This window comes from Struthio camelus, chromosome 3 (genome assembly GCF_040807025.1).
Source record: "Struthio camelus isolate bStrCam1 chromosome 3, bStrCam1.hap1, whole genome shotgun sequence".
Taxonomy (NCBI): Eukaryota; Metazoa; Chordata; class Aves; order Struthioniformes; family Struthionidae; genus Struthio; species Struthio camelus.
In genome coordinates this window covers 145,351,347-145,379,054 of record NC_090944.1, presented here as the reverse complement: position 1 = coordinate 145,379,054, position 27,708 = coordinate 145,351,347, and the positions used below count along the sequence as shown (strand labels likewise).

General features: G+C 40.2%; 1 protein-coding gene across 1 annotated transcript in view; it reads right to left on the bottom strand.

Moving 5' to 3' along the window:
- Positions 1-27,708, bottom strand: part of CFAP61 (cilia and flagella associated protein 61) — a 141,568-nt gene that overhangs the window by 52,164 nt on the left and 61,696 nt on the right. Inside the window, exon 18 of the mRNA XM_068940772.1 lies at positions 17,328-17,455. Coding sequence (XP_068796873.1) covers positions 17,328-17,455 — 128 coding nt within the window. The remainder of the gene's footprint in view (positions 1-17,327; positions 17,456-27,708) is intronic.

Below are 27,708 nucleotides of genomic sequence, written 5' to 3'. Positions count from 1 at the left end.
ACAACTTGCTCATCGTTACCCAGGTATCATGGGGCAGAAAAAGAAACAGATGCTATACCAGCATTTTTGTTTAGATCAGGGCCCGCTTTTGAAGTGACTCTCCCAGTCACACTTTGGCTCACAGTGTGGATGGCATGAACTGGATTTCTTTTGGATGAAATGAAACTGGAAACGTACTCTCACATCTAATGAGCTCCACCTCTTCTTGGGAGTTCAACCCAGGGGAACACCAAAGAGCTAATCTAGGGTAACCCCCACTGAAATATTTATGATGTGACTGTTGAGCCCTCAGCACCAAGGGTTTTATTCTGCAGATCTGCTTCTAGTAGCCTGCACTACCTGCACACATAGGCATAACCGTACAGACTGCAGCTCTCCAGAGTGGAGAGGTTATTTTTCATGGAGCGCATTTCAGCTCCAGAAACAAATTGTGCAAGGGCTCTACAGGGCATAGCTACGCTAGGAAATGGAGTCTGGGGCTTGTAAATCCACACGGTGCAAAAGAGTACCATGAAGATTAACCAGCTGCGTTCAGGCAGCAGCAGCATAGCTCTGCTGCACACTCCCATACTCTGGTCCCAGCGTTAATACTAGAAGAGCTGGTTTCAGTCTCTCTGGATCTGCCCATACTGACACATCAACGTGACAGAAGAATAGCTTGATTCCTTATTTATTTTTATTTTAGTGGGAACACGCAAGGTTATCCCTGATAGGAGAATGACTTCTTTGTTTGATTTCAAGTCTTTGCTGCAAAACATAAAAGTGCTGGAGTTGTACAGAAGTACTTGTACTCTTTTACCTGTATTTATACACACACACACACACACGCATAATATATATATAATTATCCACATACAATACTCTATTATATTTATTTATTATTTTTAAATATAATCAATATATTATATTAAAATAAATTATTTCTTCAGTAGTCTGTGATGGCAAAGACCTGAAATCTAATTTAGAAAAATATTCTGAATGCCAAATCTTTGTTTTATTTTACTAATTCGTCATATGTGGACTTCAACTGAGGTGAAATTATGCCTCCTATAGTGCATAGTAAATGACAAATGATTGCTGTTTTAAGCACATGGTGAACAGAAGAGGCAAGTCTGCAGGTTAATGGAATGCACTAAGTATCTCTGAAACATGAGCTAAGAAGCAACACAGATGAAAAAGGCACAAAATAAATCCCCAAGCAGTGAAGGGGAACATGTACTTGCCTATTACATTTGCATCTAGGTAATATAGTCCCAAGAAGCAGAGAATGACAGCAAACCTAAGGCAGTATTTCTCTAAGCCATGATCTCTGGAGGAAATGGAAGAGGAGGAGGAGGAAGGAAAAGGGAGTATTCCACTTTGGAGAGAACAAGAAAACTGAAGAAAGAGCTGTTCTAAGCATCCCAGGAGAATGGAGCGGGTCCACCAACAAGATTGTCAAAAACAGCTAAAGAAAAACCTCATTATTAATGGATAAGAACCCCAGAAGCCTTTCAGTGCATGCCAGTCTAGGTGAGAAGGAAAATTAGGGCTCCTCCCACCTAGCTGAGACACGGGGAGAATTTAAGGGGATCTTCTTATTCAGCATTATCTTGATAATGTGTGTTGTTTTTCCCTTGCAACATTGCTTCCCACCCTGTCAAACAAATGTCTAACCCTATACTTCCATAGAACACATTAAAAGTATTCTTGGCCCTAAAATCTTGTCTACTAATAGAGTGGTAACCAAATGAGCTGACACAATGACCCTTTGGAAGCAGCATACTTCTGGATTGCCCATTCAGCAGGGTCTGTGGGGTTCTCCAGCTGAAAAAGTTAGTATGAGGACTAGTGCCTTAAACATCGTTTGGTGGAACAGACCTGCTGTGAGCCAACATGAAACCGTACTCTTCTGCCATGCAGCTAAGCGGATGAAGTGGCTCATAAGTATCCAAACATTCTCATCTGTGACAATGGGCATGCATTCTTCCTTACTCCCGTTTTTGGAAACGGGTCAATTATTCGTGTGGAACTTTTCTAAAAGAATTTAGTTAGTGGCCCCAAGAAGCCCCAGCCTGAACCACTAAGGTCTGGCTAAGTTAAGAGTAATGGGAAGCCATTTTCTATAACGGAAAGTAATTGGCCCTCTTAAAAACAGGCATTGCACAGTGAAAACCTTACAATGAAGAGCCAGTATGTTCATCCCCCTGTAAAACTTCATATTCATTTGCTCTATTTAAAAAAAGGATGCATTTGGAAAAGTGAGTGTTGCTGTAGATAATCACAAACATACTTTGTAACAGGTGCAGTGAAACATCCTAAGGTAGGAGTAAGTTAGCATGAGGAGTAAGCCAGCATGGGTTCCATAGGAGATATTATCTCTCAAATCTCTTTGAATTCATGGAGCACATCAGCAAGAAATGAATGATTGAGAACCACATGAAATTTTTTTGTTTAGCACTTCTTAAAGAACCTAAGTGATAATCGGTGTGCTTCTGCTCATGCCAGCTCACTCCACTGGCTTTAATGGAAAGAATTAGGCAAAGACTAGGCTTCTAAAAAGTCAAACTCAGTTCATTAAAATAAGCTTTTATAAGAAGCCTCATAAAAAGAAATATTGATAGTAGGTTGAAGAAACTGAATATATTTCCTTAAATGACTTCCACAAGGAGGGAAATGGTGAAGCCTCCAAATCAGAAGATAATTCTCCCCAAAACACTTGGGTCGCTTGCTGCACTTGTTGATACAGGATGAGGCAACGTGGAACTCCAGCTCCATGAACTGGCAGGAGAATAGATAAGCTGCTGACAAAGACAAGGGAATGAACTCAGGAAGGACTGGTTTGAAGGAATCACGTACTTTGCTTCTAAATTCATTGGAGCCACTCAGGAATGAAAGACTTAAGGACAACAGGAAGAATGTTCATACAGAATTAGAAGATGGCACTTTTAAAACTTATTGCAGTGAAAGCTTTTTGCATTCATAACCCACTGCCTTCAGTTATTGCTGAAAATTAGGATTAGATGCTTATGCTGTTATGAAAACATGACAACTTCCAAAAAAAGTCAGGCAGTAAATCTTTATTTCTGTCAATTTCATCCAAATAATGGTCATATTTTCAAACAGGTAGGTAACATTATTTATCAGCTAAGGATCAGATTTGTTAAGTGTTTAAGCAGAAACAGGCATTTGTGAAAATTATCAAAACCTTTAAACATGAAACTAAACATAAAAACTAGCCCTATGGCACAAATTTAGCTTGCTAAATTACAAAGATTGACTTGAGAACTGTAGTTGGTATGCCTAACCCTAGGATTTTAAATCTATATATAGGTGCTTAAATAAAAGCCTTAAGAGTACAGGCAAACTGTAGGTGCTTAGCAACATTTAAAATCCGGCATCGAAATACAAAGTTACCGATAGATTACAGGTTTGAATATTCTGCCCAGTGACTATAATGCACATTATCAAACTCTATACCCTTCTCCCTTTTTCTCAATATAGTATCATTATTTCCAAGCTAACAAAAGGATGGTTTATTTATTATGGTTTTAGATCGCTCACTGCTGCCTAAATAACTGCCGCACCTAATAACTGCAAAACAGCAAAGGATCTGAGAAACAGATACCTGTGTATTAGAAAAGAGAATGTCTCATATGCTTCTAATACATATAACAATGCCTAATATGAAGTGCGGTAAAAGCAGAGGTTCCCATTTGATGAAAAAAGTCTTCAAGTTAAGAGCCTGAACAACGCACCATGAAACAAGAGCACCTGCATTTTAGAAGCAAATAATTCCAGCAGGGATTCATGTTGCTGTGGATACAAAAGGGAAGAATAGCTCAAAGACAGTGGTGAAGCAGGGAGGGATTAGAGTATCTAGGGAAATAAGTAAAAGGTATCAGGTTTCATTGCACAGTTCTAGAGGACAGCTACAAAAGAAGGTCTAAACACCCTTGTACTTGAAACAAAATAGGATTGCCAATTTATTGTGAGCATAATCAAAGGAACAAACCAAAAAAAAGTTGTAGTACGCTATTTTTATTTATATCCTGGCATTTGCCAGTCTGTTAGAATAGTCCTTGTTAGTTTTTCTGGATTTTTTTGCCTGACGTCTTGCTAGCATTTTCTTCGTCAGGGGCTGGAGGAAGGATGGAGGTTTAGATGGCGAAAACTGTCTGAACAAGTGATTTAATTAACTGCTTTCACTAAACCACTCATTATTATAAATAATGAGTCAAATAACTTTTGTAATAAAAAATAAAGTGCAGTGAATTAGTGTACATGAACTTAAATGTTTCAATTTATTTGAAACTAAACATCACAGATTTTTAGATAAAGGTTGAATCAGTCATTTATAAAAACTAAACTAAAAAGGGTGACAGAGGATAACGCTTTATCTGATTACCAAAACAGGCAACTCCATACACTAATCGCCTTTAAGCATAATCTTTAAGCAATTTAACATTTGGCATTATATCCCAGCCAAAGGCAAAATCATAATTATACTGTATCCTCAACTTTGCTGCAGCAGAGCAGTTCTAAATATGACTGCTCTGGATGCTTCTAAAAATGGTATCAAGGAGCCTGTTTCCACTACTGTCAAGACTCAGATGCGAGAAATTCTTGCATGAATGACACTTTGAAATCAGAGAAATTTCCCCACTCCGTCTTGCAACAAAACAGAGAACTTAAGATCTTGGGAGGGAGGAAAGGGTGCAGAATGACAGATGCTGATAAAGGAGTTCCAACAGATAATAACATGGGGTTCAGGGCATAGAAACTCAACATATCCTGGTCCCAGTCTCAGTCTAGTAGGGTTATACAGACAGCAGCTCTGCTTGGTCCAAATAATGTAATATCCAAAGTAGAACTAGACTTTTTTAGGAAGGATCTGCACCCCAAACTTTTCAACAAGAAGATAATCAGGACACGACTTGCAGAACAGACTTTACCAAAAGGAAAAGATTTTCTAAAAAATAAATCCAGCTCTACACAAAGTACAAATAGAAATGCTCAGCTTAACAAGGGCAGCAAACGATAATGCAAAACAAAACAAAACAAAACACATTCGTATTTTCACTATTGATAATATAGGCTTTCTTTACGAGTAATACGTGTTTTCATAGGGCCACTATCCTAAATTGCTTTCGTTCACATTGATAAAGCACATTGCTTTCTCAGGCCAAGCTGGAACGAAGTCTGAATCTTTCCAATTCCTCTCACTTTTTTAGGCAGCTATATTTGACTCAGACAAGTAAGAATCAACACAAAATCAAGAATGAAGATAAATGAAAATAATATAGCAAGACTGTTTCCCTGTATGATGCTAAACTATGCCATTCTGGTATCATGAAGGCTCTGTAACTGATCTTACACTGCTTGGTCATTAAGCTTTTAGTAAAAGAGTCAGTAACAGAAGAAGCAGAAAGGGTTTATTGTTTGTATCAACAACTACCAAAAGTGTCTGTTCTCCAGAACCTTATGTAAGTTCATCAATTACAGATCTCAGGATATGAACAGGATTTCATATTAACTGCTGACTTGACAGATGTCCATGTAGAAGTTAATTAGGAGTAAACAAAGATAAGCCAGTTGTCCATTGCATCAACATTAAGAAAAAGCATGAAGACTGTGAATGAATTTGTTCAATGAAAGAAGGGGTAGCCATACAGTCTTTACTGAGACACTTTTCCATGCAGGCCTCAAGGAAGTGGATTTCCACATATTCCTTTGCTCAATAAACTGAGTCTGTGATAATTCTTCCTCCAAAAACCAAATGGAAATTTCAAGAACACCAGTAGAAATTAAAAAATAAGTGCATCCAAATGTCAGTAGCTTATTTAATTAGATTCGTCGGTCTAATTTTGTCTAACTTTGACAGCAGGGGCTAGATACTTCAGTCGATGACTTTAATGGGGGAAATTTACACCTTTTTCTTCCCAGAACATGACTGTTTCTATCCCAAGAGGGTTCAGAAAGAGGTTCAGAAAGCACTCTTCTAAATTGTTCAAAACAGAGATTAAAAGGAAAATGTTTGGTTCCAATTTTGCTTTAAAAATTTTTAAGGGGAAATTTATTTAAAAACAAAAAAAGCCTTTTTTTTGTTTTAATGACATCCTAATAAAATATTTTATCAGATCCCTATTACTTTCTCCTAATATCAAATAAATCATATGCCCTTAACAAGTTTAGATGTTGATGAAACAGTGCTTTCCAATAAAGGACTGCTTTTTCAGAAATTTGCTGGTGATATTCTTCTTTATTAATTCTATCAGATCTTCTTTCTTCCAAAGAAGAGCAGCAGCCTATAAGCTCAGGCTGTAAAAGCAGCCACCACCACTTCTGACATCTTAGCAAGAATCCTTTGAAAAAGGAAAGGGATTTTTACTTTGACCTTTACTAACGCCCCTCAGTGAGGCAGTTCTCCTGGGTCTTGCTCTCCAAACGTTGTACTTGATTGTTTTATTCTACACAGCATTTGGAGGTACTTCCTTGGTTTTGACGTCTAGTCTTTACTATCACAAGATAAAAAAACATGCCATAAACTTTACAAGTACCACCTGGAAGATAACTACATTTTTTTGCCACCACTATTACTAGAAGACGTTCCAGAACCTCTCTTTTTCATAGTGACAATTCTCTTCTAATTTCTGATCCAAATCTGTTGCAGGACAATTTATAGCCACTTGAACTGGATAACAACATCAGTCATCAGCTTAAATAGCTGCTTTCTCTCACATTTAGGACAGGCTTTATTCTTGCAAAGCTTCTGTTGACCCCGGTGTTGTCACTTCACCTCCTTTTGTTCAGTAAATATGTTCTGCTTCATTCCATGCGCTCCCTAAAACCTGTTTCCCTCCTCTGAACCTTGCTCATGTGGTGTCCTTCTCCTTCAGTGATCACTCTTCTTCAACATCCTGCCTTAAAAACATTCTTCTCTAGCTAAGTTTTGATTCCCCTCCTATGTAAGATCAATTAGTTTTCTCTCTTTTTTCATTTGAGTAGTTACTCCTAGATTCACAGAATCACAGAATCATACAGAATCGTTTAGGTTTGGAAGGGACCTCTGGAGATCATCTAGGCCAACCCCCCTGCTCAAGCAGGGACCTCTAGAGCATATTGCCCAGGATCACATCCAGACGGGTCTTGAATATCTCCAGGGAAGGAGACTCCACTACTCCTCTGGGCAACCTGTTCCAATGCTCTGTCACCCTCACAGTGAAGAAGTTTTTTCTCAGGTTCAGACGGAACTTCCTGTGGTTCAGTTTATGCCCGTTGCCTCTTGTCCTGTTGCTGGGCACCACGGAGAAGAGGCTGGCCTCATCCTCTTGACACTCCCCCTTCAGATACTTGTACACGATCAGATCGCCTCTCTGTCTTCCCTTCTCCAGGCTGAACAGGCCCAGGTGTCTCAGCCTTTCTTCAGAGGAGAGGTGCTCCAGTCCCCTAATCATCTTGGTAGCCCTCCGCTGGGCTCTCTCCAGTAGGGCCATGTCTCTCTTGTACTGGGGAGCCCAGAACTGCACACAGTACTCCAGGGGAGGCCTCACCAGGGCTGAGGAGAGGGGCAGGATCACCTCCCTCCACCTGCTGGCAACACTCTGCCTAATGCACCCCAGGAGACCATTGGCCTTCTGGGCCACAAGGGCACATTGCTGGCTCATCCTTGACTTGTTGTCCACCAGCACTCCCAGCTCCTTCTCGGCAGAGCTACTTTCCAGCAGGTCAGCCCCCAGCCTGTACTGCTGCATGGGATTATTCCTCCCCAGGTGCAGGACCCTCCACTTGCCTTTGTGGAACTTCAGGAGGTTCCTCTCTGCCCACCTCTCCAGCCTCTCCAGGTCCCTCGGAATGGCAGCACAGTCTTCTGCTGTGTCAGCCACTCCTCCCAGTTTCATATCATCAGCAAACTTGCTGAGGGTGCGCTCTGTCCCTTCCTCCAGGTCATTGATGAATAAGCTGAACAAGACTGGACCCAGGACTGACCCCTGCGGGACACCACTAGCTACAGGCCTCCAACTTAACTCTGCGCCATTCACCACAACCCTCTGAGCTCGGCCATCCAGCCAGTTCTCGATCCACCTCACTGTCCACTCATCCAACCCACACTTCCTGAGCTTACCTAGGAGGATGTGATGGGAGACAATGTCAAAAGCCTTGCTGAAGTCCAGGGAGACAACATCCACTGCTCTCCCCTCATCTACCCAGCCAGTCATTCCCTCATAGAAGGCTATCAGATTGGTCAAGCATGATTCACTTCTATCTTGTAATTTTAATACCTGTCTCTTGTTCTCTTTTCTCCTTTATGCTGGCCTGTTTCCCAGACAATATGATAAAAAAATATTGGTAACTTTGACACTGCTGCATTTCAATTCTTTTATTCACTTCACCTTTTTGAGGTAGTTTTAGGTCACCCCACTATGTTTATTCCTCCCCTGAACTTTACCAAACCCATCTCTTTCCAGTTTCTTCTTTCAAATTCCCATCCATATCGTAACTCATTTTTCTGAAACAAAACAGCCTCCCTTCTCCTTTATGCCATCACTGCATTTACCCCGTCTAACAATCTCTCATTTCCCAGCAACTAACTGTTTTGCTTACCTCACCTATGTCAACTGAGCTTTCCCTACTCTTACACGCACCGTTCTTCTCAAGTGATTGTGGCTCTCTATCGTAATTTAGTTGAGTCTTTTGTCCTTTGTTTGACTAATTCTTTTCTATACTTTGCTTCTCAACCCATATTGACCTTTGCAATTTTCCCATTAAGGTCTTTTCCCTGCCCTTAGCCGTCTCTTGTTAAGCCTCCTTCTCAGAACACTTTTTACTGAGTATCTTGCCAATATTTGTAAAGTGTATAACAGGCTTTGCACGTGCATATCAATTAAACTCTGTAACATTCAAATACTTGGACTACAACTATTGAAGGCAAACTTCTAATGCAACTTAAAACTGAGTCTTAAGTATTAGCATATTTACATCTCTCTCCTTTATCTTAACATCACTTCAGGCTCAAATGTGAGCTGCCTTACCACTCTGCACTAAGGAACCCCAGGAACATACATTGCATTTGGGTAGCAAAGGAGAAGCATAATCCAAACTATGACTCCTCAGATAACCCAGCTGCAGATTTCTTAGGAGGTCCTTTTCAATCCTCGACTATTCACCTATGATATGCATTCTCTTTAAACTATAAAACATGGCAACTGTAAGGATGGCCTTGGTAGTTACAGTCTTTAGCTGTTTAAATCTAATCACAGGGTAGATCCAAAATCAGAGTTCAGAAGCATCAACAGCATTTTCCACAAATAAAAATACCATAAACTGGGCTGTAGAACTACAGTGTGGCTGAGATTCTGCCATTCTGTTTTATCATCCAATCACCTAAGTCAAAAATAAGGGTTTTTTTTTTTTTTACGGCTGTCTACTCTCCAGGCCCTAACTTTCCATAGTATCGCATATATTCCATATAATATTTTCACCCTTTGACATTGCTTGGCGCAAATGTGGTGATGTTGTCTTTAACCAAGCAAAAGTATGCACCCTAAAAAAGCTGACTGATGTCAAAAGAGAGAAAACTTTCCTTGAATTCGATGGGCTGGAGATTTGTGTCAACATTTTGGTCCTTGCTTATATTCAAGGACCATACTTTTTCCTCTCAACAGTGAGAGCATGCAGAGAGAGAACACACTCATAGAAGCTGCATGTTTGGAGGCACCATCACAGTGCCACGTTCTCCTAACAGAAAGCTGGCCGCCTTGAAAGAACAGGAGATATAACTGGTGGAGGATTCAGCTAGGCCAAAATTCCTCACCTCAGAATATCCGCATGTAGCAGCTGTGGATCTGGGCCTCTCAGCACCTGCAGCCCTGGCAGCCTGGGCAGCATGCTGCTGCGTTCAGACTGCTGCTCTACACATGAAAGAGCTCTGTCCGATACAGTGCCATGAGGCCACGTACTCCCCATCTCTTTACCAGGGCAACATGAAACTTCTGCACTCCTCCTTCCCAAACAGCCAGTGCCCTGTACTTCACAGGAAACTGAAATTCTGCGGGAATAGTGCAGAGATGCTACTGGCAACCATACTGCCAGGGAAACAAACTATGCAATAACGTGTTAAAATTTACACAAAAATGCAGCGGAGTCCCAAACTAGTTTGAGTACAGGGAATAATCTGGCAGTGGCACTGCAGAGCTCCATATAAGCTAACTGATCTTTCTTAGAAATTTGGGGGATCTAGATTACACAGCATGCAGTAAAGACCCACCTTCTCATTACTGTATCTTTTGCACCCCCAGCTCTCAGCATGGTGTAAACTGCATTCATACTCTTCTCTTTCCTGCAATCTGGATGGTAACTATAGCAATTCACAAAAGGAACCTTAACATTTAAGTTCATCAGATATTTTGAAAAAATAAACAAGTACCTTCAAACAGTCATCTTCATTTTTCTCAACACTCACGCTGAATGTTAAAACATGTATGTATGAGCAGGAATTAAATCTATACTAACCACTAGAGGGCAGAATCACAGCATAACCAGTCAAATTAATTTTTCTCCACTTCACTAGTCTGAAAAGTCTACTTTATTTCAAGACCAACTCATGGGCAGTTTATAGACTGCTTTGAAGAACTCAGTAATTAAACCTCTGCAGCAGCACTAGGTAAAAAATATTTTTAAAGAAATGTCAAAGGAAAATAATCATGAACAGAACAGAAAGTACGCCTCCTTCATCACTTTAGCAGAAAACTGAAAAGCTTAAATGCAGTGTTTGCATTTGGAATGTATCTTTATTCACTTTGAACTGCATTGTTTAGATTGCTCCCAGATGCTTCAGGTAGTCATGTTACCAAGCTCTGTGAAGAGCTTGATGAAATAAATGATCATGTTAATATCATACCTAGTTACCAGGCTTCTAAAAATATAAAAGGTTATTCTATAAAAATTGTTTTCGTTCATTTCAATTTTGAAACGGGTCTTTTTTATGAGAAAGTTACTGTTTCTAAGGTCAATTTTAACATACAAAAAGAAGTTAAGACTATTTATATATAAATAGTAACATAAAAGAAAACCTACAAATTCAAGGTGTGAAAGAATAGTCTGGGCTCAGACAAATATTTGCGTATGTTTAAAGGACAAGTATTTAACGTTGAAATAATCTTATTTAAAGTTGAAAGCAGGCGCTAACAGAAGACTACAATTATAAAATAATAACATATTGATGCTAATTGAGTATTGTGTTTTGGCAGAGGCATGTCAAATGGCGGTTAGGAAGGATGATCTTGACCCACATGCCTCTGCCATAGTTTATGTCTAGTATCAGTCACTGACAGTATTTATTGTGATACTGACTTAACAACAAGGCAAGATATGACCTATCTTATTTATCTCTGTCACAACTTGATCTCTATTCACTAGAAATGATGGAAAGCAACAATGTCTGAAGGACACAGGCCTGGTGACACTGAACACATGGTCGACTACAACATTGTTCTGGATTTGCCTTGGTATGAAAAAAAGGCAGTCAAAAGGAAGCACATGTATATCAAATCATCTGGCAAAGATAGATAGTATAAAACAATGAAGATCGCTAAACCATTCATTACATGTTAGCTCTGTGATCAGCAAGTAAGCACTAACTATTTAATTAGTCAACTAATTAGTGACAGGCAACATGGAAGGCTTCAGATGTTCTCAGACAAATGCTAAGATAAAAAGCCTAATTAAACAGCAAGCATTATGCTAACTATTGCCAAACAGGACAGATGTGCAGGATATTGTGTAATACTGTGCTGCCAGATAACAGGAGTTGTAGCTGTTCTGTCAGGAATAGTGTTTTTTTTTAAAAAAAAAAACCCTGCCATTTCTAAGCTAATCTTAGATACCTTTAATTCAAACAGGGAGAATCTGTCCTGTAGACAAAAACTCACAGATTTACAGTGTTAGGGACACAGTAATTCTATTTTAAGACAAAGATACAGGGTTTTAACAAAATACACTCTAGTGCAATTGCTTTTTTAATGCAAAAGTATTCTCACATATGCAAATAGAAAGAGGAATATATTTCACAACATTGTCATACAAAATTTTGTGATTGTAGCCACCATTCATTTATTGCTATTTTGTAGAGCACATTATGCGTATTTCCCATGTCCTCAGAGAATAAGTCATTGTTTACACCAGAGGTTGGATTAAGGTTTTCAAAATCATGGATTAAAAAGGGCTTTCCTTGTAATCAGAAGACAATAACACTTTCCACAGCTATATGCAAAGAGGCGGATGAAAAGCTAATTGGTTCACTACACTGGAACCAGCGACAAGATACTGCTGTGAGCGCTTTTTGCGTTCTTGCAGCCAAACTTCAATCACCTGCTGTCAGTGCACTAGTGAGAACGCTGTTTCATGAATCATCCACCAGAATAAACTAAAAAGGCTATTTTTGAATTATATGTTATTCTGGTCTAACTCTGCTGCCGTGACCGTCATTCTTAAATTCTAACAGATTTAAAACTTGATGGAAAACAACAAGAAGAAAAAACCCAGCCCTCCTGGTAAATCAGCATTTGAGGATGAGGTTATTTTTTAGAGCATGTCAAAACTAGAAAAATTGAAGGATTAAAATGCTGTGCTACAGCTTACATTCATAAGGAGCTGCATTTAGGGCAAGATTTAACTGAGGAACGTTAAACTCCCTATCACTGATTTCAGCTGTTCATAGCCTTTTGAACCAATTATTTAACTGCAGTTGATACTTCTTGTGCTCCAACCTCACCTCCAAGGACCAGTATTTTCAGAATTCTGAACATAATACATTAGTCCTTCTCTCGTATTGAAATTTACTCATTTTCTGTATTCATGAAAATAGATTTTACACTTGAAAATCATGTTCAGATACAAATTTCACAGTTGAATATTTAAAATGGGTATTTCCTTTATAAATGAAATATATGCACACTATTTTTTAAAACTTCCGTTATTCTTCAGGCAGACTCCTTTTTAGGGTCTTGACTGATGATAATTTTTCAGAGAAGTTAGCCGCATGTTACTGCAAAGGTCAGCGTGGCCATGCATATATATACCTGAATATCTGATAAAACTCTTTCCCTTGCAATTTTTTTTTTTTTTAAGACAAAGTCTTAAGGAGAACGAAATATAACAAAACTTGCATTTCTAATCTGGTTTTAGGAGTTTCTTTGACTTGATTCACCCTGACACCGCAAGGGTTTTCTCCCGACACCCTACAACAAAGGGGAGGCGAGGGCGCCAATCAGCAGTAGGAGTTGGGAGGGCAGGGAACAATAGAGGCTGAGACTCCGTGTTGCTGGGCTGAATTGCTTTGTCGCAGAAGGAGCGTTTGTTCAGTTGCTACTTCTCCGTTAGGCCTGACCAGCACCGAGACTTTACACTGCTTTAGCAAACGGTCTGATGTTGCTGCAATTTATTTAAGCCTTGTCTTAGTGCTGGCGAGTGACCTAAGTCCTGGCTTTGTGCAAGGGGGAAGCATGTAATTGCACTGCCCAGGAGGAGCCTCCTGCAGGAATTGTGGAAATCACAATCCCTTCCCTGCTTGCCGTGCTCCTGCAGGGAAGTTAATTACTGCAGCAATTTATGAGGCAACTCACTTCCCCCTGCACACGCTGCCTCGGCTCTGCTGGCTGGCCTGCCGCATCGCCTCGCACGGCGCGCAGGAGGAGAGGCACGGGCCTTCCAAGGCTTCCTCACATCTGTACCCAGACTCACAAGCAGCGCAGGCCACGCGGGAGAACGGAGGCTCGGCTCGGACGCTCTCCCTCTGCCTGTGTTACTGCCTAGGACTGCCTCCTTCATAACTCGCCCGCTTCTTGAATAAAAAGATCTCATGCATACTAAAGAAAAGCAGCACTGCAGCTGAAAACACGTGTCTGAATGCAATTACAGTCAAGAAAAAAATCCAGCATGAGCTATCTCTTTGAATGGTGAAACAGGAACAATGAGATCACCTTCCCTCACATTACATTAGATTAAGCACAACAGATACGATACTCCAGGGCTCGGGGCACCCTGCGTGTTGGGAAGCGGCTCCCCAGACTAGCAGGTGATTCTGTATACTCATTTACAGCTTTTTTGCAACGTCCTGTGAAATAACTGACACCGATTTGGGCGCACCACTGCTCCGACCTCTGCGCCAGTCTTCGTGGTTCCAGAAACGCTAACTCTCCTCAGCGCAGCGAAAATCCGTGGAAGGTTTAAGGAGCATTTTGTAAGGCAAGAGTTCACAGACCACCTCGGTCACTTGCAGCACAGATTAGAAGGCTCCTTTTTGTGTTCTGGTGGATAAGGAGCAATGTTCAAGGCCGCTCTGTGGTACGTTCGAACAGCGAGAGCACTGAACTTCCCTGGAAGAATAACTGGAACACTCTGCCTCAGATGGACTTTCGGTGAACTACAATGCTACTGTTGGAGCACAATGGGATTAAGAGGCAGCTCTCTGCATCTCTCTAGTGAAGAGATGTTATTCTCATCATTATTTCAGTATTTAATGAAAAATATATTTCTTGAGTCTCAAGTTGAAATCACTTGTAAAATCTAGTTCTAATAATTGTTATGTAGGTAAGTGAATTACATTCAGGTGTTTCCATGGTGACTGCTAATGTAAAATAATTAAGTATGAAGAATAATGAGGCGAAAACGACTTCCTCTTTTTAAGGATTAGGGGCTTACAAATTGATTCAATTCAGCTATTTTTAGTGCATGTAACCTTTGCAAAGAATATTAGAAAATTATGAGTAAATTAAGCTAAATTGTATTAAAAGGGCTTCACATTGATCAGGAGACTTTATCTGTTGCTCTGTGAAAATTAAAAACAAAATCTTTCTTAAACTGACACATAAATTAATATAAATTCTGTAGCATTTTGCACTGAGTACTGACTGCTTGCTTTTTGGGTTCTCAGAGCAATACTCGATTTCTCATAAATGCAGGCACTCCATTTGTAGGTGCTGAAGACAAGTGCACTTCTGTGTACCAGAAGGACATGTCCTGCAAGAACCCCTCATTAGAATATGGTTCAAATAATACTTCTGACTGAAAAGTCTTGGCTGAGGTAACACCTCAGAAGTATAAAGGTTCTCCCCACAGACTTGACACTATCTGTATGGCCTATTCACTACAAGAAGACTTAGCCCCTGGTTGAGGTACCTGGTTAGAGTTTAGACGCTTTATAGTCTTTCTGTCTGATCTTGGCAAAATATTCTGTCTTAAGTGACTGCAGTTCCTCATTTGTAAAACAGGCATAGATGTACTTTGTTTCTCCCTCACAGTATTATATACTGAAAGGGTAATAATAAACAGCACAGGGTGAATAACAAGGAAGTAGTTAACAGCTCTGAAATACATTTTTAACTGAACTTTGAATGGGACTGGAAGTTTAAAAGGTGCTGAAGACAAGAGGATGAGAAGAAAATGTTTATCCCAAAAGGGATGCTCTGTATGAAAAAGTCAGGCACCAAGAAAGAAGTACAAGAATCAGATGTTGTTTCTTCACTGCTCTAGTAATATAATAACATTCATAAAGCAATTTACCTTTTTTTCTCTCACTATATTGACATTTTAATTTGTGATGCCACTAATGGTTGTAGAAATACCAAACTTTTAGCTCAACTGAAAAAATGGGCAAAATCTTCCGTTCTCTGCCCACCATAAAAATGCCAAACGTCCTTAGTTTTTGTAACAAGCACTTTGTTGTCATGATCACATTCAAGACTGGAATTTTACATTAATTTTTGTAATCTTTTCAGGCCGTTTCTAGTACACCTTTACATACATCTAATCTAGGCAGAAAATAAGAACTGCATAAAAAGAATTGCATTCTCACATATATAATCTGACCTTCTGATAAACCCATAACATTGGCATGGAGGTGTACTGGAATAGAAGGAGTAAGCAGTGATAAATCAGAGAGAGGGCCACTGGAAAAGGAGGGCTCTAGGATAAACTTCCTTTCTTGCTACCTGCACATTCATACAACCAGTAGCGATGACAAATTGCAGGGATATTTTGTTTTGCTTTGCAATTCACCTGTGAACTTTACATAAACATGCAAAGTATATAGAAACATGGACCCTTTTACTTTGAGCAGTGTATTATTGGAAAATAGGATGCCCGTTTTGCTATATCCAGTGGTCAGAGTTATCATGGAATAAATCTCCTACAGTCATTCAATAAACTTCCTATAACCTGAATCTGACCTAAATTCTGTTCACATAGAACTGCTATTTTATGTTCTTATTAAACATGCCATTTAAGACCAGATGGGGTCATCAGATCATCTGTTCTGAATTCCTCTAGACCATAGGATGTTGAGCTTCACTCAGATCCCAGTGTCTATGGCTATCAAGAAATTTGTGCAGACCCAATTTTTTCTCCATCCCTTCATAAGTGACAATTCAAATGAGAAGAGAAACTGAAAATACCACTGGTGGGTAGCTGAAGGTATTGAAATGTTCATTATCCAGTCCTGAGATTTTTTTTTTGATTTTGCTATATGATGAACTACTTGGTCCAAAATGAGTGCTTAAATATTCCAGTGAAAAGGCTATGACTTAACTGGACCTGAAATAACATTTGTGCTTAACTTTTGAAAGTCTCTAAAACAACAAAACTTGGCACATCCCGAAGTTTACTCTAGCTCAGACAGTGGTAGATATTAAACACATACGTTTTTTCCCCTTCTCAGTCAAGTTTATACAGCTGATTTACAATTTCATGCAATTTTATGGTTCCCGAACACTCCCAAACACCATGAGACTCATCAGAGTGAAAGGTATGGTACTTTTTGCTTAAAAACATCACAGTAAGATTAGGACTGAGCTTTCTTTGGATATTTTTGCACAGCTCTGAAAACAATATATCATAATGAGGTAAATGAATGGAGGGATTCAGACACTGGTTTGCATTTCCACTGGGCAGAACTAGCTTTAAAGATCAGTAGTGCTTTGGTGCACATATGAAGGGCTACGAACTTAATCTCCATCTATAGTACCCTTGTATAAGAACAGTAGTCAAAAAGATTTTAAGTATGCTGCAGCGGCATCCTGATTTTCAATGTGCCTTCACTTTGAGGGCATGCTCAAGCAATCTTATTAGCACTTTCGAATTCCAGGGTCAGTCAGGATGGAGACACCTATCGCTTTACAACTGCAAATTAGATGCTTAGAGCTTTTAACATCTAGTATTTGAATACAGGCCCAAAGCACATTTCTGTTTTTGCAAAAGAAACAGCCTGACTTGAATCCTACATGGAAGAAGCAAGCCCTTTCAGAAAGGTAGCATATTCTTCTCAGTAAAAGGAAGCCAAATAAAACACTTACCAAAAAATGAGCGTTTCCAGAAAAGAGATTCCAACATTGGATGCTCCAACCACCACAATTCTAGTGTTGATAGACACTTTAGATTCTAGTGTCAGCTTTCGATTTATGTAGTTCAGAGCATAACTCAACTGTAAAAGAAATGCAGAATGATACAGAAATACATTAAAAAACAACAACAACAAAAGTCTGCTAAGAATAATTTAGCCATTAGTAATGCATTACCTTGCATTCATAGAAAACTTACTACGGCTCACTGACATGACTAACATTATGCATTTCCTGTGCACACCACAAGATAACAGAGTAGATAAACGGTACTAAAAATGTTGAAATATGTGAATCTTTAATAGGTCACAGAAAACTAGCAGAGCTTAATGGTCTGCTTTTCTTGGAAAAGAGGCTATGGAGTCTTTGTAAGAGGGGCTGAAACTGCCTCTTCTATAATTTACTACCATTTAGCTAACACCTGGGGAGCACATATTTACATGATGTTGAGACCATTTTTGTACCTTCTGGAGCAATTTTTTCCTCTTGCTGTTTTATTTATGGAAATGATGTTACTTGTAAATTAATTAAGAGCTTATATCTTGAAAGCCTTCATCGGTTCAATTAGCACATTGTAAACCCTCTCTCTCCCAAAATGATAAAATTAATCTTCTTTTTCGTTAAAGCTATTAGAACAGTTACACTGAAAACCAGGCTGTCAAACGGGTAGACTAGCACAATGCTGCTGAGATCAATACTCTGGCCAAAAATCTTGCTATAAATGAGTTAATTAATAGCTTCACAGTTTCCATTATTCTAAAACATACAGTGGTTGAGACAATAAACTCCATGTATTTTTTTTTATTGGTGCCTCTAGGTTTCCCTAGCTAACTGAAAGATTCCAGGAAAAAAAAAAAGTAAAATAAAAAGGATCAAGAGATAATAGTGCATTTGACAGAAATACTTTTTCTTCTGCCCTGCACTGTATATAGTTTTCAAAAAAAAGACAGGGAGGTGTTTTCCATCTTGAAGTACAACACACTTGACATTTTTGTTATTGTTTTGGGTTGCACACATTTCACAGAATGCATAATTGTAGATTCACAGATGCACTGAAGGGAGAAATAGAAAACAGATCTACTTTTATTATCTGTCAGACACTTTCCTCCTCCTATACATTTCTGCAGTGTCACTTATTTAGGAAGCAGCCTACGACTTCTAACAGGTCTTCCTCTATTACTAATAAGAGGTGGAGGGTTAATAGCATTATGTCCTCTAAATTTCTCCTATGAAATTACAGTAGAAATATACTCTCTGTGTATTAGTTGACAAAATAACTTAACATATGAAGATTAAGTATTGTATTTTAAAGCTACTCTAATGAAGTTGGCCTTCTCAAGAAGTACTTGGGACACTGAGATTCCCGAGAGATCTTTAGTACCGCGTCTTTGCAACTGTAGAGACCCACTGCTGAGATTTCAGCACAGGCTCACTACAGAAGCCGGGGAATTGTCCGCCTACCACGCTAGAGTGCTTTCCTATATCTTAAGAAAGGAATACGGGTCCACTACTTGCAAACTGTCATCATCCCTGTTTGGCAAATAATTTAGAATGCGGCAGAATTAAATGTGTGGTCTGGTCAGGCAACTTTTTTTTTTACTGCCAGATAAATGTTCTCCCAGCTGTAGTTCTTCACAGTGCAACGATGACATCCAGTGGCAAGCTAGATTAATCTCTGTGATTGGACTCCACTAAGAAAATTCCAGAAGATAGCCTAAAAAATATAATAGCCTGTGGTAGACTGCTTAATTCAGAAGTCATGTGTATGAAATCTAGCACATTTCCACAGTCTCACAGGCAACCCTGCAGGGAGAAATGGTTTGACTAATCAGGACTCAGCCATAGAACAGATTGTCCTGCTGCCCAAATTATTGTTACATATAAAATACAAGTTTCTACTAACAAACTAACAACCTTAACAACCTAACACAAAGCCAGTACTTTTTAAGGTGGTTAAGCATTTCTTATGGCAGAACTTTGCTAAAAAAAAGTTTTAATTATAAATTAAAACACACCTATAACATTTCAACATTGCACGTGTGTAGAAAAGATTTTTTTAAATGAAAAAACCTGATGAAAATTATTAATGGCATCCCTCCATCTAAAGACAGTGCTTAAAATAAAGTTTGCACTAAGTTTCTAGCAGCTTGCTAAATGGACAAACCCTGACTATAACATTTGGCATTGTTCTGCAAGTGTTGACATGGAAGTCTCATAGTACCACAACCGCGCGTTGAGGCTACTGTAGTTAAATCCTAACTGTTGTGCTCCAATTTATTCAGTTTGCAAAAAGAAAACTCTTAAACAGGATTTTCTGAGTATCATTAGATTCAATGGGGCAGTTACCTTGAAGTCTGGTCCATTTAAAAAAATGTCAAAAGTAATTTCAGATACTACAGTTCTTTTAAAATCTGTCTGGCAATTCTTAAGTCCTCCCCACAAGCAGAGCTATTACACTCTGGTCCTGAAAGCAGCTGGGATGGTTTGGTAGCTACTCAAATGGTGAGAGCATTTATATATTAGATTTCTAGTTACTCCACTGGTGCAACTCCAATGAAATAACTGGAAATATAATATATAAATACCTAAAGATCTGCCCTATGACAAAGATCTTCTTTTACTGCCATAGAACACTTGTCTTCTTTATAGTTAAGCTCACATATATGAGTGCGTTGAATCAAAGCCAACTGAACAACGGCCCATTGCTGAATGTTAGTTTTTTGTGAATCCAGAGCTGTCAGATGCACATACAACTTGTTGAAAACACAGGGAATGCAAACAGATCCGAAATACCAGTTTAGGTGTTATTTTCTTTATAGGAAGAAAGCTTTCAGGTAGAACTGCTATTTTGAAATAGGCTGTTAACTGCATTTTGAGCTAAAAGGTCCATTGTCCAGCAAGAATTTTTTATATCTGCATATATAAATATACATGGTCATTCAAGTGATAACAAATCAAAAGGCCCTCAGTTTTACAGTGAGAATGTCATTTGAATGTTCAGATATATCCTTCTGATTTCTGACATTTAAGCATTTACCAGGAGTGAAAGAAATCCTCGCACAACACAGGTGAGTTGGATTTCAGACTTATCTAGTGCTCCTGCAGAAGGGCCTACATGTTCCAAATGCTGTTCTAGTAAAATAACTTCCCTGAATAAACATTATCTGCAAAACTCTGGCACAAACTAAGTGTAATAACATATGCAGTGAATGCCCCTTTACTCTGCAGACAAGGATTTTGAGAGGCTTTTTCCAATTAGATGCTGCACACTGAGAGCGCTGTACCTTTCTAAAAAAAGCAATGCCTTCTAGGGGAAAACTTATTATGAGGTTTTTACTGAAATGCAGCTTTTAACAAAATTAATAAAATGGTAAAAGGAACAGAAAGAGAAACTTCTTCTAATGTATCTAATCAACCAAAATAACTAGACAGGAATGTCAGCAGCTAATAGAATAAACCAAACAGACCTTACAGCTATGCCAAGTTCAAATATCTCCTTCCACAGCAGTGCTGTTATTTTTTTTTTTAAATATACTCCAACAATGAAATATAAACCATAACACAATTTGCTAGGGAAGAGTTGTATCTAATTTATGAAATGGCCTCTGTATCAATGATGCAAAGGCAGCATATGAGTAGAATATAACGGTTTTTGTTCACCGCACAATGGCCCCAACACCAACAGCTGTCATGCTTCAGAAATCACCTTTCTAACAGCTAAGTACACTAAATGGCCCCGGGGAGTAAGGAATTAGGTGGATTGGTCCCATAATACCACCTTATTTTAACAAAATGTCAGGACAAATGACTACATATGCTCCCCAGAGGAGTAATCAGACATCATAATTGATAGGTCAATAGCAAACTGTAACTTGTTTATTTTGTATCCAATTTATTAAATAAAACAGCAATCATTAACTAATCGAAGGTGGAGAGCAATTATTGCCATTGTTAGAAGAGGCATACATAGCTCAGAAAAAAAGTATTTTCTTTGATTATCAAAATGAGTTGGCGGGGTCTTTTTTTCTAATTTTTCTCCCTTTTCCTCTTGTTGCTGACAGCCTCTGCTGCTGGGCCACCTGTCACATCGCTTCCACCTGAGAGGGCAGAGGGCCCATCTCCTGCTTTGTTCCAGCTGCTGACAAAGGTGGCTTTTCTTGATTGAACCACGGGGGCTGTTTTTGCATGTGAACAGCTAATTCCATCCACTTAGAGGCCTTCATACTTTACCTCCATTAAAAACGCCTACGCCATGCTCAGAACGCTCCACTGAAAACGCAAACTTTGCCCGTAAATTATGTCTTGCACCCATGATCTCACAGCACGGTATGTGCCAGAGTAAGATCTTCTACAGCATTAGAAAGTCCCCGCATCCTTCTACCTTAAGTAATGAGTGGAAAAAAAATACATGAAATAATTGCTTGGTTTTAGCACACACATTTGTATGCATTTTTTCCTTTGCACTTTCAAACCAGGTGAAGCACATACATTCATTGTGCATGCCCAAATCTCCTATCTGGGTAGCTGCCCAGTTTGCATATTGCCTGGAAATGTATTCATTGTACACTTATTCATCAATATATTCATAAATGAATATGATACGGATCATCACTGATAGCACAAACTCAGATGAAGAATATTTTGTAGATTGTTTGTAGATTCTGTTTCTAAAAATTGGATCCTGGGCTATTTAGAGGATTTCTAAAAATAGTTATCATAATGTTCTAAAATAGCTCTGGTTTTAGATCAAATGTCACCTCCACTTAAACAGAAAAACCTGGAAACTGTGAACATGCAAAAATGAAAAAACAAGTTGGACGGAACTTTTTCCAGCTTTGATGGAAAAGGAACAGTGGGACGTTCTGAACTGAGTATTCGTAAACATATCCTAATAAAAAACCAGAAGTGTGTCAAGGAAGGCTGTTACGGTCATCACTAGAACTGTTCATGCAAATACGCAGTAAAACAAAGCAGCAGAGTTTGGACTTGGTTTCATTAGACACTGAGAACTGGGCCTGATCCAGATAAAACCACCTAAGTGCTTGCTTAATTTTAAATATGCAAAAGCACCAATGAATTCAGGAGAACCGTTCAGGGTACTACAAGATAAACGTGGGACTGACTGATTTGTTGTGTACTCAACATCTTCACAGATCCTTTATGGAAGGAGTAGTGAACTGCTTACAGGGACTTTCCCAGCCCTATTTTACATGATTCTTTGCCTGTCTGCAATGCTTTTGTTTTAATTTAGCATTTGTTACTGAGAAATCTGTATGATAGTTACTGCTATTCAGATTGTACACAGTTTGAACTAACTCTGCGACTGTAAAAACCATCAGAGGGAGAACAAAATGATTAACAAACCTGTTCCTAGATTGGTGCTTAGGTCAGCGATAGTGGCAGGCAAACAAGAAAGTGAACAAACAGAGCTATTTAAATTTCAAGCTCGATTTCAATCACAAGGAAAAAAAAATCAATGTTTACCAAGGTGATATGAACAAAAATTATTGGAAAATGCATGCTTTTTCAGCTTGCATTAAGATTAAAAAAAAAAATTCCAAAAAGTCTCATTAGAAATATCTGTAAACATGTTTTCAAATGGTGTTTCCAAGCATTCACAGATTTACACAAACACCTGAGGCAGAAGGGAAAGGAAAAAGAAGTACAACTGTGATGAAGAATGCAGCCTGAATCATTTTTTTTCTTCTTTGTCAAAAAAACCATTCTTCAGTTAACTGTGGCTCTATAAAACAACTGTTTGCATTGGTAATACCTAGCCTGTATATAATATTTTTCATCCACAGACCTCAAAGGCCTTTATAAATGAAGCCAGTATTGTTATGTCAGTCTTCAGGTGGGGAAACGCTCATCTTCAGCCTTCTGGAAAAACACAGCCTATATACTGAAGGCCATTCCTGTGCCAATCCCTGTGACTCCCTATGAAGCCAGGGATTTGCTGTGAAACTACAAAAAGTAGGGAAGGAGAGCAGAGCATGGACAAGTATATTTAATATCCTTGCAGAACCACCATTACAACGGTAAGAAAGTGTTCTTTTTTTCCTTTGAGCATTAACATTTGGCTTCCCCGCCCAAAGAAGGCTGGGCAGTTTACACTTGAATAAGGATCATGTGATTGTTTGCTGCTCAGCTTCGAAGACAAGTGGCTAAATTTTAACTGGTGTCATTTTCAAAAAGAGTCCAGTTCCTCCCCACTTTTCAGGAGAAGAACATGCGGTGCAGGAAGCTGCCTCACAAGGCACTTCATCAAAGCCACTCCAGCTGGCGAGCGACTGGAGCACAGGGCTGGCTCTCATGGTTCGTTTCCCCAGATTTTAAGATAAAGAAACCTGCTTTATGGAGGTCCCAGTTCCCTTCTCTTGTTTTAAGAAAGTCACTAACCCTCTGAGGGCAGTTACGGCTTCCCAGTTCATCTGTGCCTATTTGTTTCTATCCCACAAGGTACTTTTGGCTGGGGTGGCAGCAGGTAATAAATAGGCAATACCTACATTTTTTTGCTAAGATTCAAGAAATACATGAAAATGTAGTAACATCAAGGAACTTCAGCCTGAAATACCTTCCAGATATTATCTAGCTTGACTTTTCTGGACCCCCAGTGTAAATGTGGAAATACAGGAGAGGTCGGGCTGGCTGCCTTTTGATTTTGTATGCCTAAAGTTCAGCAGCTGTCATAGGTTTATTTCACGTGCCATTAAGGAGCTACACTGATTTAATCGGAGTGAGGATCTAGCTGTGCCCAAAGGCACAAGAGCAAAGCTGGAGCTTGCAATACTCCTACAGAGTCTACTGAAGCAGTGCCACAAGGTTGTCCCCCTCTCCTGCTCTTCAAAAGTCCTTTCAAAGAACTGACTGCCAGAAGCTAAGCTACGTAATAAATCCGTACTGCCATTCGCTAGGGAAAGGGGCTCCTGTGAGGATGCCGTGACTGTGCACGGTCTGCACCAGAAGCAACCAACCGTGCAAAAAAGCTGGTAGTTTCAACCGGTCTCTGAAAATAGCCATTGCAGTGGGCATTGAGACAATCTGTAGGGGCAGCCAAACCAGTGTGGATACTGCTCGCATGGGGTATCAGCTGATCCTGAAGCCTCATCCCAAATGCTACTGCTAATCAGTCAGTCATTCGAGTAGAAGGGTAGCTGATACCTCCATCTTGTGTACGAACCCAGCATTTATACGGGTTCGCTGTGCTGGCAGCAACCCCGAAGGTAGTCCTTTTACCTGGCAGCATTCTTCCCCTGGCAGAAGCGGGAATGATATGTCACATGTCCAAACGCTGGGCTGTGTCCCAACGAGCGCGTGACGGTCTGCAGCATTCATGGAGCGCCACTGGCCAGTCACATTCCTCTGGCAGAGGCATGCGTTGAGGCGCCTGGCTCCGGCAGTGCTGCTGCGACGGCCTGGCCTCGGGCCACTGCCGAGGGCACGCGGCAGAGCGGCGGCTCAGGTGGGGTGGGGTGATGCCAAAGGGATGCTCCGAGGGAGCGTGCCGGGGCTCCTCTGAAGCAGCAGGCGTGCGCTACTGCTTCATGCCTGGAGGCTGGCTGGAGACCCGGCCGAGCAGAGGAGGACGCGGATGGCGCCGAGGCCTCCCCGGGCCGTGCTGCATCGTGCCAGACCACTCGGAGATGGTGGCAGGAGAGGCCAAGCCGCTTCAGGGGGGTCGTCATGGAAACCGCTCCAGCAGAGGCCCTGGCTGGCGCGCCGCGCTGCTTTTGGTAGTGGCAGCGGGGCCTGGCAGCCTGCTGCTATTTGCCTTTGTGCCCCACTCGCTCGGCAGCGTTTGTGCGTGCCCCACCGCTGCCCTCCTCAGCTCTGGGGCTGGGGGTTCGAGGAAGCAAGCTGGCATTCGCATTTTGCCTGCGCTCCCTGTGTGCTTCCTGGAGGTGGCACAAGCCTAGGTCTACTCTCACTGTGCAACGATATTCCCCTTCGTATCAGCAGTATAAACAACACTAGCTCTTCTCACTGACATATATCCTCCCAGAGAGTCTAATTCAGCCATGACAGGAACTGGTTTTCATGCAAGGAAGAGGAGTTACAGTTTCTCTCTTTCTGCCGTTTGCTGTACCAGCTCGCTCAGGCAACGCTGCGCGCGAGCCAGGCGCTTGTGCCAGCCGTCCGCTGCGGGAGCTGCCCTGTGAACCTGGCATCTCGGGGTGCCTGCCTCCCCAGGCTCTCAAAGCAGCGGCCCCAAAAAAGCATTTGTAGCCAGTACCTTTCAAGGAGAAAAGTGCTTAAGGGTGAAGATTTTCTTTAATAGCCTAAGACTGCCACAATAAGCTAACTGAGTAACATGAAAAATGTTTGCCAGATAATTTTGAAGTTGAAAACTACTGAAATGAACGGTTTGAACTAACCACATAATTTTTATGATTAGTTTTGGGAACTCTCGTCTTTCGAATAAATTGCTAAGACAGCTGAATAACATAAATTGAATAACCAAGCTAGCTTGCACTGAGTCACACAGTCCTCAGTTTCCAAGCACACTCTTTACAGGGAATTCATAGAAGGCAGAGATATTTTGGTTGTGCTGACTGGGCGAGAAGGTTTCCAGTCCTGAGCCAACAAGTGGGTCCCTGCCGTTTGACCCCTGCCACTTCTCCACCAAAATCAAAGTGATGGTGCTCTGCATTCCTGCGTGGGGAAGATTGGAGCCTGAAGGATCAAATGAATATGCAAACACTTCCCAGCCGTCAGGGCTGACAGACAGCTCTTTAAATCCTACTTTTAGTGGCATAATTATTAATGCACATTAATTCACTCCAACTAGGTAAGTAAGCAGACTGCAAATAACATCATTTTAAATCAAATCTTGTTTTTAACTGGAAATTTCACAAGAAAAGTTGAGCTCTACCACCCTGAACCAAAGACATTTAAAATTAAGGGCAAAACAGTCATTTATTCCAAGTAGATCAGAGTATAAATGAATACTGAGAATGGTTTTCTATGCTAGGGCCAGGGCCTGATCGGCCAAAGCCCACCATCAACTTAAACAATGTCTCATTAACTTCTCGGGTTTATTTTACAGAGTTCTTGTGCCACCAGAGTATACATTGATTATGTTGCCTTCATGTAGAATAAACAAAATAAAGTAAAATTAGGAATTACCCAGCAAAATTAACTAAACAGCAGACAGCAAAATTACAGGTAATGGAGACTACTGGTAACATTTCCTGATTTTAAACCACCTTCTTCCAGAATGAAAGGCATGACTCTCTTAAGCTTTGATTTTAGGCAACTCCTGCTTCATTTCTCTGGTTCAGCTCCAAGAGGCACAAAGGAGAAGCTGTGAACATCCCTGCCAGGACTTAACTGCACAAATCTCACACTGCTGCCTGGCTCAGGCAGGTTCCCCTCTGGGGACTTCTCTTGAGAGAAGTAAAGCCGTGGCTGCTAGTAACAGGTACTACTAGTAAACACCACCACCCCATATCACAGCTACTGCAATACCCATTTCAAAACAAGACCGGTCTGCTTTGGAACGGGAGAAGAGGGAAGCTCCTCTGTCTTATTGTGCCTACTCTGCCTGCCGCACATGGCAACGTAAGTAGCCATTTTCCTGAGCTCATTGAAACTGAATTCACTGAAAAAGTAAGACACGCCTAAAGTTATAAGCTTTAAAAATAAAATTTAAAAAGCAAAGCAAGCAACATCACGTTTCGTACCAAAAATAATGAACACAACATTACGAAATGACAATACCAGGATACAAGGGGAGACTGATTTGCAACTTGCGGTAGCAGAGACATATTTTAGTGACAGCAGCTGTGGTTCTTTATTTTGTAATACTGATCATTACTTTTCTTTGGAAAAAATATCTATTCCCTCCTTGTAAGCTGGAATTATGCTACTTGCAAAAGCAATCTACAAAATCTTTGAAAAATTTTTAAAACAAGAATGCCCTGTTTTTAAGCAGAATGACTGTTTTAGTTTGCTCTAAATGTCATTAACACCTGTATAGTACTGACATCATGCTTTCAAAATAAAGATAGGTCATCTTACTTTTAATTTCACACATGCACATAAGCGGTAAACATTCAGAGCATTCCTGCTAATGATGCCATCTGGTGCCTCCTGTAATTGTGTAATACTCAGCCTTCCAAACAAGATGTAATGGCAGCAACACACAAAACCCACTGACATTTACAGTAAGGAAATTTATTATCAGCAGTCAGTTCAGAATGGATGTGTTTGCATGACTACTGGTGCTATAAAATCATCACCTTTACCAAGCAAGTGGAGGTACAATAAATAATGGATTTTAATCCATGCATGTACTATAAAAGCATTAAAAATTCATTATTCGGGCACAATAGCG